The sequence below is a fragment of the Grampus griseus genome (genome assembly GCF_964374135.1).
Source record: "Grampus griseus genome assembly, chromosome: 9".
Lineage (NCBI taxonomy): Eukaryota > Metazoa > Chordata > Mammalia > Artiodactyla > Delphinidae > Grampus > Grampus griseus.
In genome coordinates, this window is record NC_139003.1 from 27,996,287 (window position 1) to 28,010,410 (window position 14,124).

The 14,124-nt window shown below is 37.7% G+C and overlaps 1 protein-coding gene across 3 annotated transcripts in view; it reads left to right on the forward strand.

Annotated features, from left to right (window-relative positions):
* Positions 1-14,124, forward strand: part of CADPS2 (calcium dependent secretion activator 2) — a gene marked incomplete at its 5' end in the record, with an annotated part of 490,811 nt that overhangs the window by 345,502 nt on the left and 131,185 nt on the right. For all 3 annotated transcript variants that reach the window (XM_082661437.1, XM_082661438.1, XM_082661439.1), the window contains one exon: positions 9,596-9,697. In XM_082661437.1, coding sequence (XP_082517563.1) covers positions 9,596-9,697 — 102 coding nt within the window. The remainder of the gene's footprint in view (positions 1-9,595; positions 9,698-14,124) is intronic.

Sequence of the window (14,124 nt, forward strand, 5' to 3'; positions counted from 1 at the left end):
GGGGAAGTAAAAGGACACTGATTATATATTATATGACCATCCAAATGATACATCATTTTGTTTGAAACAATAGGAGGTGTTATAGATTTGAGAACAAGAATGAGAGATTATTGTTTTCTCCCTCATCTTCCACCATTTCTTATTTTCTTGTGTCCTGTGTCTTCCTCTGTTTTTTTTTTTTTATTCTGTTCACAAATGGATATTGGTGGGAAATACATGAAGTGCAAAGTGACTTTTACCTGCTGTGCTGTAGGCAGAATTGACAATTCAGAAATACCACCCTCTAGGTGCCTCCCGCCTTCTCACTGTCTCTGGAGGAAGCTAAGATGTCATACATTCCTCATCAGAGAGGGCAGGTAAAAGAAGCCTATAAGAAACTCAAAAGCACCATGAACTTTATCATTTGCCCACTCATTGCTTGCAAAATATCTTTTACCACAAACCACCAAACTTCCAGGACAAGCAAACCTACCTGAGGAGTTTGGGGAGGGAGGGAGTATGAGGCAGGAAGGTAAAGGAAATCTCATCAATTTACAGGACTTTTCTATATGTTAACTCCTGGTGTATTTATTCAACCCACAAACTTCCCAAGCACCCTGTTCCAGGCGGTATGTCCACTCCTAGAGATTATAAAGCAAAGGGCACATTTATCCTTCGAGTATCTAGAAGCTGTCCCACTGATAAAAGTGATTAAGAAAATAACCATAGAAGATGTTATAGTTTTCATTGAGTAATAGAACAAATGCTCATCAGCACTAAATAGTGCTTTTTAAGTGGGAATTGTAGGGAGATACCATGACTAAACAATTCTCGGATGTGCTATTAAAACAAATTAAACCCATTTCTTTACTGTCAGCCTTCTCAGACCTCACTGTTGCACTAAGAACCTCCAACAAGGTCTCATGATTCGTGGTGTTCAAAAAAAAAAAAGATACATGGGGCGTTTCACCCTTTTTGTTGGAGTGTGTCACAGAACCATTACTCCTTAAAGTATGTTGGCAGCCAGTAAATCGTCTTTACCTAAATTCACCCAGATGAAATGGATGTTAAACATGCCAGAATTAGTCTGTATTAGTCTTATGGGCCTCTGAAATGTATGATACTGAAAAACACATGAACTGTCTACTGTCGAGCCAAGGGAAGTGAAGTTACTGGGTTCGTCCACATCAGAACATTTAGGCAGATCCCCTCCTTGATATTTTCTCTTCTGCTCAAATACCCAACTCTGCAACCCAGTTGTGTACTCTTCTCCTCAGACCTTTCTTGAAATACAGTGAAATCATCATTTCCCTTCATGGAAACTGTTCTCTGAACTACCCCAAAAGCCATCAGAGATCACAGGAAGTGGATGGGTAATACTGTGCTTCCCTCTTGTTCCAGAGTTGTCTTTTCAGAACATCTTCCTCACTTTAGAGCTTATGTTGTACTCATTACAGAAGGAATTGGTAATCATGACAAGATGTCACATGTACAGAAAGGATTCTGTTTGCTTTAAAATACCTAATATGCCAGATTGATGAATAGCACAAATTATAAAATCCCTTAGTTCATGGAGGAATTGAGTAAAATTAATTTGTACAGGCCTTAATATGTATAGGAACTATTTTTTGGAGGAATCCGCCTTTCAGAAAAGGTGTTCTCTATGTGCGTGTGTGTGCATGGGTGTGCGCATGTGCACACATGTGATGGTTTCTGTGAAAACAGAATATGACCCATAGGCAGATGTAAGATCAGTCTATTCAGTATGAATCAGTGGCAGAAAGTTGTGTTGTATGATCCTGTTTGTTAAGAATCTTTCAAATATAATTAACATAGACACAACTGCATGTGGTGTTCAATTGCTTATTACGTAATACTGGAAGGAAGTTCTGTGTCATAGCTCGTTTGACAGTATCTATAACTAAAAGAAGTGTACCTGCTTTATAACTTGTTCATATCTTAAATTTATTTCACAGAACACTCTAGTTTTATTAAAATCATGTAACTTCTATAACTACAAGCCTCAGGAAAAAATGAAAATGTTAACTCTTGGTACAAGAACATACACTTCCTTCCCATTGGAACTGCTTTAACGTAATAATATAATAATATAGGCATAGAGTTAAACCTCAGTTAACATTCAAATCAGAAAACTGGTCTTCTTTGTTAGAATTTTAAATAACCACATTTTAACATCATCTTTTTATGAATGTCAAAGAGGCATTATTATTTTTGCTTTTACTATCTCAGGAAAACTATTCTTGAGATTAAAACCAGTTCATTTCATGGCAGGTAAACACTAAAAATTTTCTGCTAAGTGTAAATACATGCAAATTTTTTGTTAGAGATCTTTTTACCCAGAATTCTTAACTATAATTCCTGCTCTAGCTTGCTTTTCAAAAAATTTTCTATTTTACCTACTGTTACATAATAAAAATTTTCCAAATAATTCATGTCATATTAATACTAATAATAATATTATGTGATATTACTAGTTCATGAATTCTTATAATCATATATAACTGATACTTTTTATTCTATATAGCACTCATTCATTTCTTTAGCATTTATATATTGAATATTAACTGTATGCCAGCTACTGTTCTATGCACTAGGAGTGCAGCACAAAGAGACAGACAATAAACAAATAAATATATCATGTGTTGGACGATGGCAATATATACAATGGCAAGTAGTAAACAGGCCTGTGGAAGTGGGAGGTAACACTCTTACACCAGGTGGTTAGAGATAACTTTGCTCATCCTGAGTCATGTCAGTAGAGATAAGAAGGAGGTGACCATACAAATTGTGAAATTTTTTGTTCTAGTTCTGTGAAAAATGCCAGTGGTAGTTTGATAGGGATTGCATTGAATCTGTAGATTGCTTTGGGTAGTAGAGTCGTTTTCACAATGTTGATTCTTCCAATCCAAGAACATGGTATATCTCTCCATCTGTTTGTATCATCTTTAATTTCTTTCATCAGTGTCTTATAATTTTCTACATACAGGCCTTTTGTCTTCTTAGGTAGGTTTATTCCTAGATATTTTATTCTTTTTATTGCAACGGTAAATGGGAGTGTTTTCTTGATTTCACTTTCAGATTTTTCATCATTAGTGTATAGGAATGCCAGAGATTTCTGTGCATTCATTTTGTATCCTGCTACTTTACCAAATTCATTGATTAGCTCTAGTAGTTTTCTGGTAGCATCTTTAGGATTCTCTATGTATAGTATCATGTCATCTGCAAACAGTGACAGCTTTACTTCTTTTCCGATTTGGATTCCTTTTCTTTCTTTTTCTTCTCTGATTGCTGTGGCTAAAACTTCCAAAACTGTTGAATAAGAGTGGTGAGAGTGGGCAACCTTGTCTTGTTCCTGCTCTTAGTGGAAATGGTTTCAGTTTTTCACGATTGAGGACGATGTTGGCTGTGGGTTTGTCATATATGGCCTTTATTATGTTGAGCAAAGTTCCCTCTATGCCTACTTTCTGCAGGGCTTTTATCATAAATGGGTGTTGAATTTTGTCAAAAGCTTTCTCTGCATCTGTTGAGATGATCATATGGTTTTTCTCCTTCAGTTTATTAATATGGTGTATCATGTTGATTGATTTGCGTATATTGAAGAACCCTTGCATTCCTGGAATAAACCCCACTTGAACATGGTGTATGATCCTTTTAATGTGCTGTTGTATTCTGTTTGCTCGTATTTTGTTGAGGATTTTTGCATCTATGTTCATCAGTGATATTGGCCTGTAGTTTTCTTTCTTTGTGATATCTTTGTCTGGTTTTGGTATCACGGTGATGGTGGCCTCGTAGAATGAGTTTGGGAGGGTTCCTCCCTCTGCTATATTTTGGAAGAGTTTGAGAAGGATAGGTGTGAACTCTTCTCTAAATGTTTGATAGAATTCATCTGTGAAGCCATCTGGTCCTGGGCTTTTGTTTGTTGGAACATTTTTAATCACAGTTTCAATTTCAGTGCCTGTGATTGGTCTCTTCACGTTTTCTATTTCTTCTTGGTTCAGTCTCAGCAGACCCCAAATAGCCAAAGCAATCTTGAGAACGAAAAATGCAGCTGGAGGAATCAGGCTCCTTGACTTCAGACTATACTGCAAAGCTACAGTAATCAAGACAGTATGGTACTGGCACAAAAACAGAAATATAGATCAATGGAACAGGATAGAAAGCCCAGAGATAAACCCACGCATGTATGGTCACCTTACCTTTGATAAGGGAGGCAAGAATATACAGTGGAGAAAAGACAGCCTCTTCAATAAGTGGTGCTGGGAAAACTGGACAGGTACATGTAAAAGTATGAAATTAGAACACTCCCTAATACCATACACAAAAATAAACTCAAAATGGATTAAAGACCTAAATGTAAGTCCAGACACTATCAGACTCTTAGAGGAAAACATAGGCAGAACACTCTATGACATAAATGACAGCAAGATCCTTTTTGACCCACCTCCTAGAGAAATGGAAATAAAAACAAAAATAAACAAATGGGACCTACTGAAACTTAAAAGCTTTTGCACAGCAAAGGAAACCATAAATAAGACCAAAAGACAACTCTCAGAACGGGAAAATATATTTGCAAATGAAGCAACTGACAAAGGATTAATCTCCAAAGTTTACAAGCAGCTCATGCAGCTCAGTAACAAACAAACAAACAAACAACCCAATCCAAAAATGGGCAGAAGACCTAAATAGACATTTCTCCAAAGAAGATATACAGATTGCCAGCAAACACATGAAAGAATGCTCAACATCATTAATCATTAGAGAAATGCAAATCAAAACTACTGAGATATCATCTCACACCAGTCAGAATGGCCATCATCAAAAAATCTAGAAACAAATGCTGGAGAGGGTGTGGAGAAAAGGGAACACTCTTGCACTGCTGGTGGGAATGTAAATTGATACAGCCACTATGGAGAACAGTATGAAGGTTCCTTGAAAAACTAAAAATAGAACTACCATACAACCCAGCAATCCCACTACTGGGCATATAACCTGAGAAAACCATAATTCAAAAAGAGTCATGTACCAAAATATTCATTGCAGCTCTATTTACAATAGCCAGGACATGGAAGCAACCTAAGTGTCCACTGACAGATGAGTGGGTAAAGAAGATGTGGCACATATATACAATGGAATATTACTCGCTATAAAAAGAAACGAAATTGAGTTACTTGTATTGGGGTGGATGGACCTAGAGTCTGTCATACAGAGTGAAGTAAGTCAGAAAGAGAAAAACAAATACCATATGCTAACACATATATATGGAATCTAAGAAGAAAAAAATAAGGTCATGAAGAACCTTGGCGTAAGATGGGAATAAAGACACAGACCTACTAGAGAATGGACTTGAGGATATGGGGAGGAGGAAGGGTAAGCTGTGACAAAGTGAGAGAGTGGCATGGACATATATACACTACCAAACGTAAAATAGATAGCTAGTGGGAAGCAGCCGCATAGCACAGGGAGATCAGCTCGGTGCTTTGTGACCGCCTGGAGGGTGGGAGGGAGGGAGAGGCAAGAGGGAAGAGGTATGGGAACATATGTATATGTATAACTGATTCACTTTGTTATAAAGCAGAAACTAACAGTGTTGTAAAGCAATTATACTCCAATAAAGATGTTAATAAATAAATAAATAAATAAATAAAAAGAAGGAAGTGAGTGAGCAAGCCATATGTGTGCATAGGGAAAGGCTCCTGGGCAGTGGAAGCTACACGTGCAAAGGCCCTGAGGCAGAGCCTGCTTCCTATGTTTGACGACTAGCTAGGAGACCAGCATGGCTAGAGTGGAGGACTTGCCATGAGGGGGCAGAGGAAATCAGAGTAGGCTTTGGCTTTTACAATGAGTGTTACCACTACAAGGATATGACTCACACTTGAAAATGGCTCACAATAGTGTGTAGCCAACACTCTGACAAAGAAAAGACTGGAGGAGAGAGAGACCAAGAAGGCTACAGCCATACTCAGGGAAGAGTTGATGATGACCGGAACCAGGGGAGCCGCAGAAGTGGTCAAGGGTGGTCAAGTTCTGAAAATGTTTTGAACATATAGCTGACAAATTAATTTATAAACTGAGCTTATAAAACTATTATACTTTGAATCTCTATTACCCTGAGTCTACTAGGCAAACGTTCATCAAATGAAACTGGTTTAAATATCTCTCCAGGATTCTGCAAGTACCTGTGTCGTAATGCACGAAAGCGCAAATTTTAGGATTTCCTTTGTTAGGGTCTTTTTTAACTGAATCACTGATTCAGTGGTAGGTATTTTAAACTGTATTGGTATTTAAGCTCTCTGCCTTACACAGGTAACATAGAAAATGTGTGATGTGAGGAAGTGTATTTAAAATAGTTCCACCATTGTTGCTTCTCAAATATAGCTTCCATTTTTTATTAGGGATTTTTCGTATTGTTCTTGATTTTCTGTTAAAACACAGAGGAAAGACAATAAGGCATGGGCACTGAGAGTCTCTGATTTGGAAGGCAAGAGACCTAGATTCAAGTCCAGGCTCTGTCCTTACAAGCTGTGTGACCTTGGGGAAGTCACCTAACCTCCCTGAGGCTCAACAGACTCCTCTCTTGGAGACTAGAGAAAGGATTGCTGTGGGCACCCTATGTTGTTATACATATAAAAGAGAACAGTACGAGGCACGTTGATAATTGCTGTGTTTGTTTTAATAGCAACCATGACAAGAAGATATTGATGAAACGGAAGTATCTGCAGTTACTAGGAAGAATAATTTTAGAAGGAGCTGTTACTTTTAGGCTTGACTGCAGCACAGTTGCCATTTAGCCTCAATAATTTAGATACAGAAGACCACTTCATATACCTAATATAGTCTGGTATACATATTAAAATAAAGATATGTGAATAAGGGCAAGTCCAAAATATAAAATGTATTTAACCTGTCAGATGTATACGTAATTGAGTAATAAGCTCAGTGAAGTGACAGCCCTTCACTGTGTATAACAGTCTTTATCTCAGTGAAAGTGACACGAGTGACATTCCCCCCGACTGACTTTTCTCGCTGTTCATTGACTGAACCCCTGGCCTCATTCAGTCAGGTAGGCGATGTGCCCCAGCGAAGCTTCATATGACCCACCAGTGTACTCTGTCACTGTGGATTACAGCCTCCTTTGACAGTTGAAACAAACAGTAAAATTCACTCAAATATAATTGTGTGGCATCTGTCAGAGCGCAAGGCCAAAGGACCATGTCAATCATCAGAACAATGAGAAGTTCTTTGCTCTTTTTCATCAAGTTTGCATAGGTGTATTTAGTGAATTGACCACTTGCAACTTTGTGGTATGGGATGTTTTGCTGTCTATGTAATAGCATAATGTAGTTATAGTTCTTGTCTGCCCAAATTCCCAAATTAATGATTTATATAGAACTATCCAATTCAACTTTTGTGATCATTGGCAATAGTTATGCTTAGGTTACAGTCTGGGTTTTGTGCTATTGTTTGCTTGGTAGGAGTTGACTCTGAAGTAATATGTGAAAAAAAATCCATTGTTAAATTATTCTAAAACATTGGGGTTAGTTCATAGTTCATTGCTCTAGAATTTAAAATCAGACTTTCTTTTTTCCTTCCTAAAAATTTTGAAAGACCAAATATTTGCCCTTAGTTTTTCTGCAGTTAACATTCAAACTGCATTCTGATGGATCAGAATGAAATGTAATTGTAAGTAGTATTTTCAAAGCATAAATTCAAGCAGGATGCAAGTTTCTGAAATAACAAATTATTTACTCTGTTTTAGAAAAAACTTCTCAGATTTAAATGATGCTTTTTTTCTGGGAAAAATGATGCTTTGATATGAATAAAAGGTCTTTAAGCCAGTATGATTCAGGTATAACTTTAGAATTAATTGCTTTTATCCTAACTGACTAGTTTACAAATATCAAAAATGCACACACACACACGTCTAGATGTCTAGGTAAAAAACAGTGGGAACAGCAAATAAAAATCTTGTTGGGAAAGTTATTTTAAATACCCATTTTTTTCATAATCCTCACTTGTACCTATTTTATACATAAACATTAAAAATTCGTAAGTTCAAATGATAAGTCTTTGGAAACTAAAACAACCTTCAGAAAAATAAGTTAATTTGAGAAGATATGATTGGTGTTAAGAAATGCAAAAGATTCATTTTGTTGAAATATATAAATATTTAAAGTAAATGTGAAATTAATGTATCCTTTTCTCTGTTTTAACCGACAGTGAAATTCATATATTCAAAATTTTAGATGACTGCTATACTACCAGATACTTAAATTGATATAGAATAAATTCTGAATCCCTATTGGATATATTTTATGGTTTCAATCCTAATCTTAGTAAAAGAAGACTTCTGTTCAATCTTTGTTGCTACTGTTTTTTCTTTTTTTTGGTTGCGTTGGGTCTTCGTTACTGCACACAGACTTTCTCTAGTTGTGGTTTGTCGCAGTGTGCGGGCTTCTCGTTGCGGTGGCTTCTCTTGTTGTGGAGCACGGGCTCTAGGCACACAGGCTTCAGTAATTGCAGCACGCGGGCTCAGTAGTTGCGGCTCATTGGCCCTAGAGCACGTGGGCTTCAGTAGTTGCAGCTTGCAGGCTCTTGAGCACAGGCTCAGTAGTTGTGGCACAGTAGTTGCTCCGCAGCATGTGAGATCATCCCGGAACAGGGATTGAACCCGTGTCCCCTGCATTGGCAGGAGGATTCTTAACCACTGCACCACCAGGGAAGTCCCTGTTGCTACTTTTAAAGGTACTACTTTATTTATAAAGTTGATACTTTACTTCATAGGCATATTTGGTTAAGCACAAAAATCTTGAAACATAGGTGGTCTTTCTTCTCTGTATATTTTTATTCAAGTATTCGTGTTTCATTTATATTTAAACAAAAAAATAGAGCAGTACACCACTGCATGAATCCAAAATGTCTGTTCCTTACAACAATTAAAATTAAATCTCCAGTTTCACATTAGCTTAATTTTTATTTGGAAGAGAAGGAGTTAAGACATTTTAGCTTACATTCAGTATATTTTTTATAATAATTCCATTCATGATATTTAATTGGTCAAATGTTTGGTATCACTATAAAACACTTTTCACTGCTATTCTCAAGGAGTAGTATTGTTTTCTGTAGATCTGAAAAATATTTATTGTAATCCTTTACCTTGAAGGCTGTCTAAAAGAGAATAATTCTGTTCCATTCATTCCAGGTCGAAACATGAAGCAAATGGCTATAAATATCTCCAATAAATTTCCAGTGTAGACACAAGTAGTATGTATACTGTGAACCAATATGCATTTTCCTTAATTATTTGGATTTTTCAGGGAAATAGAAAGATATAAAATATATACAAGTAAATGTTCAAGGGCCTGTTGGTCCAGTGGGTAAGACTCCACGCTCCCAGTGCAGGGCACCCGGGTTCAGTCCCCAACAGGGGAACTAGATCCCGCATGCACGCCTCAACTAAAGATCCTGCACACCGCAACGACGATCCCGTGTGCTGCAAATAAGACCCAGTGCAGCCAAAATAAATAATAAATAAATAGATACTTTTTAAAAAAGGTAAATGTTCTATCACAATAAATTACTGACTCTTTTTTTCCAGGCCTGATGGAATTGGAACTATTTCAATGGAAGAAAAAGAGAAGTTTGAGGAGATAAAGGAAAGACTGTCTTCCCTTTTAGAGAATCAGATAAGCCATTTCAGGTATATACTCCATTAGTACAAGTGTTTGTTTCTTTAATTCACTCAACCCTCTAATCCCCTACAAATGTTTATTATGTCTTTCTGCTACTGCTCAAGCACAATCAGTAGCTTCTCCTCCTTTGCCCGCAAGGTATGATCCACGTTCCTAGGTCTGCGTTCTGCTTCTCGGCCTGCCTTCAGTTTTTGCTCTACTCATTCAGTAGTGCAAACCCGCCCCTTGCAGTATCCTTTCCACTGGCCCTCTTGCTAGCCCTGTGCAGTTCTCAGCCTTGCATAGCCTCTTCCCCCAGCTCTGGGAGCTTTTCCTCCCTCTCACTGCATAGCCAGGCAAGGAGACTCAAGCCCCACCTTCACAGGGGAGACTTTTTCATTTATTCCAGCAGAGAGTGGAAAAGCTGAAGTCTTCTTAGCATTCATCATCTGTACTATGCCCTGGCCACCTATCATATAGTCCTTGGTTATCCTTTTATTTACATTCTGTGAGAACAAGGACCACAGTGCGTCTAGCACAGTTTCTTTATCAAAAAATTAAGTATTGATACTAAGAAGCATTTGCAGGGTGAAGGATAAATATCTTGATAATATTGTTTCCCCTGATTACAGTTAGCTTAATAGAACCTAATGGTTAAAAACAGAAATATACCTTTTTCTATCAGTCTCATCATTAGATCCTATAAAATGTTGCTATGTCAGTGTATTGCATCTTATAGCATATCTGTCACGTTACAGGTATGTCATTTCATGCGAACTTACTGAAAAATAAATTCAGTTAATATTCCCCCTCAACAGTTTGAAAACACTGTTGTTTAACCATATGAATAGAGTATGGCTGCTCTGGGCCTCAGTTTCCTTATTTGTAATATGAAAAGCTTAGACTCTTACTTTAAAATGATACTGAAGGAAAAAATTATCATAGGATGTACTATCCATCTGTTTCTCTGCATTGGTGTTTTCATCTGGGGCTGGTACCACTACCTGAAGGTAAGCGAATGAGGGAGGATTTTCTTTGTCATGATAACTGGGCATAGGGGCAGTCATTTAGTGCTGGATTTAGAAATGCTATTCATGGAACAGTCTGACATTGGAGAACTGTTCTTCCCAAAAGGCCAATAAATTCATATTAAGAAACACATTTGCAGAGGATGTTTCTGCATTTGCTGCTAAGAGTATTGTCTTTTAGGTTGTGTAGAGACCCTTATATTCATTGTGTTTGTCATTTAATGAAAGTCAATATATAATTTTCCTGTTTTTGACATTATTGAGACAGAGCTGTTCATTCAGTTGACTATATACATCAGTAACTATAAGTCTCTATGGTTATTTGTAGTAGTGCTTTCATGTGCAAGTAACAAATCCTATCTCAAACTGGTTTAAACAAATAAATGGATATGTTCACTTACATGCAGGTCTCAGATGGGGTGGACTTGAAGACAGGCTGAATTTAGTAGCCGTAGCTCCATTTCTTTGTAATTCTCACACGGCTATTCTCCTTTATGGGATGGCTTCATCCCCAGATGGGTAACAAGACCACAGAATTCCTTGGCCTCACATCCATACATGGTGGAGTTGAAAGGGAAGGTAGTAGAGGCTGTCTCTTTCTGTGATTCTCTCTTAAGGTGAAAAGTTTCCTTAGAAGATCCTAGCAAACCAGCCCTCATATCTCATTTGCCCTAGATAGGTCATAGGCCCAGTCCTGAACCAAACCCAGGGGCCAGAGGAAGCCCACATACTAGGTCCTCAGTCACTGACAAGCCATGGGACCGCCATGATCGAGTTAGCTTGGTAAGAGCCAGCCCACCAGCGGGTCCTGTCCCCCACAGTGCTTACAGCTACACAGTAGAGGCGGGGAATGACAGTTGTCCACATCATTTATTGTATTAGTATTCGCTCTCTTACAGTTTTGTTTCTCTGTTTCTCTTAATAATGTCTGTAAAGATGTACGCTAGAATTCTTTTTTGTTTTTATTTCTTTGATGTACTGTAAAGAACTGAACTAAACTGGTCTAGACATTTTAGGCTGACTTTTATATTCCCTTTTGATATTTGTAGAGTTTGTATAAATTTTACCAGTTTTATTTTTCCTGAGTCCATAGAAAACTGGATAAGAGGAAATGGGATTAAAGTAAAGCAGAGGAAATTTTAGGTATCCATATAGGCAAATATAGAAAAATGTTTAAATTTTCCATGAAGATCTTCCTAAGGATTCTGCCAAGTGATCTTCCTTAGCCACTTACATTAAAATTTAGAAAGAACGTAAATTACTTATCAACTCACACTAAAGAAGTAACCAGAGTACTGTTAATAACTCTTGTATAGAAATTTATTTATTCAGGCCCAACTGTATTTCAGAAATGGATTTCAAAGATACAGGTAAAATAATAAGGCAAACTAAATTAAACAAAAATGAGGAACTTCTGGTTAAAGACAGCAGATTAAATGCATGTCTGGCTCAGTTTCCTCACAGAACCTAACCAAAACAACAGAACAGTATTTTTCAGAAGACATAAACACACAAGGACAGCAAGAGTAAGAGGGAAAAAAATGGAAAAAATAAATTAAAAATGTGGAAGTCAGATGGATGGATGGTATCTAATTTAGCCACCCAGGAAAAACTGGATCATAAACAGGCAATGGGGAATACAGAGAAGCAATCTGATTTATGTCATACGATCACCGAAACGTTCGGAATTGCCAGTTGTAAGCCCTCCTGGAAATTAAGAGTAAAGGATGATTTGTCGTAAATCTGTTTAAGACGCACTTAGATCCCCAGATCTCCTTTCCGCCTCATCAGCCAGGCCGCTGCCCCTCCCCTTCCCTGGAAGAGCGCTGCTGGTTTATTCCCTGGAGAGGGTAAAATTAGAGGGTACCTGGGCTGAGGTAGAGGAGAGGAGGAAACATCAGGCACAGTTGGAGTTTGGGATTACATAGAAACATGGGGATTAGATAAATGGTTATTCTGAAATCTGAGAATCACAGCCTTCTCCTTCCAACTCACACACTTGACACCCAAAATGCTGGCGGGCAGGCTTACACTTTCCATACATATTGTAAGTACCTTCCCCCGGGACTCTGACTAGCCCAAGAGAAAAGACCTAAAGCTGTGGAAAAGAAAGACTCCCACCGAAACAGGCAGCTCTATTGCCCTTCAGCAAAGACCACAGTCTGCACGTACCCACCTAGGTGCATATAGCTTCCGTTCAAGTTTTTAATAACGTAATTTTGAAAATGATCTGACAGCCAAGGTAAGGCATCAGATATTTGAGGAAGGTATTTACTGTGGGAGACAGAGCCCAAACAAGTAATACAAAAAAGCAACTTGGGGAAAAAAGAAAGATTATGTGGGAAGAAGGAAATGGTGGAGGGGGTGGTGGGAATCTATTATTAATATGCTTGGAGATTTGAGAAAATAGAGCATCCATAAAACAAAAACAAGATGTTGCTTAAAAAAAGAAAAAGAAAAAATCTTAGGGAAAAAAAATTAGAACTCTTAGAAATTGATGCAAATGACACAAATACTTACATACTATTGAGAGATTAAGTTAATGAAATCTTCCAGAAAGTACAGGGTGGAGGGTGGCAGGGATAGGAAAATAGGAGTTCAGTTGGCCTTTCTTATCCTTGGGTTTCACATCCCTGGCCAGATCGATTTGGATTGGTTGAATCTGCAGATATACAGGGCCAACTGTACTACCCCATTTTATATAAGGGAGTTGAGTATCGGTGGATTTTAGGATCCATGGGGGTCCTGGAACCAATTCCCCACAGATACTAAGGGGCAACTGTACAAAGACAGGAAAAATGAAGGATCTGCTTAGGAGTTTCATCATCATAAATAATAGGAATTCCAGAAACAGTTAAGGTTGAAGATAGGAAATTATCAATAAAGTTATTCAAAACAATTTTCCAGAATTAAAAGACATAAGTGTTCAGATTAAGAGAGCCCATTGAGTACCAAGCACAAGGGATTAAAATAGATACTCATTAGAGTGCATTTTTGTGAATTTTCACAATCTTGGAGATAAAAGGGAGGATGCTGAAATACAAAGCATCAAGAATCAGAATGGCTTCTCAACACTGATTTATTCTACAGTAATTTACTGAGTGCCTACTATGTGTCGGGCAGTGAACAAAATGTTTAAAAAGATCCTCTTCTTCTGCAGCTTTCATTTTGATGTGAGGAGCAGTACTGATATCCAGAAAACAATGCATCAGTGGCTTCACAATTTTGAGGAAAGATTATTTCCAACCTAGAATTCTACACTAGTAGACGTCTCCATTAAGGGTAATGGTAGAATAATGATATTTTCAGGCATACTGGACATCAAAAGATGTGCTTCCCATATTCCCTTTCTGGGGAATGCAATTTACCAAGACAAAGGAGAAAACAAAGAGGGAGAGTTAAGATCCCTGCAACAGGAAATCAACATG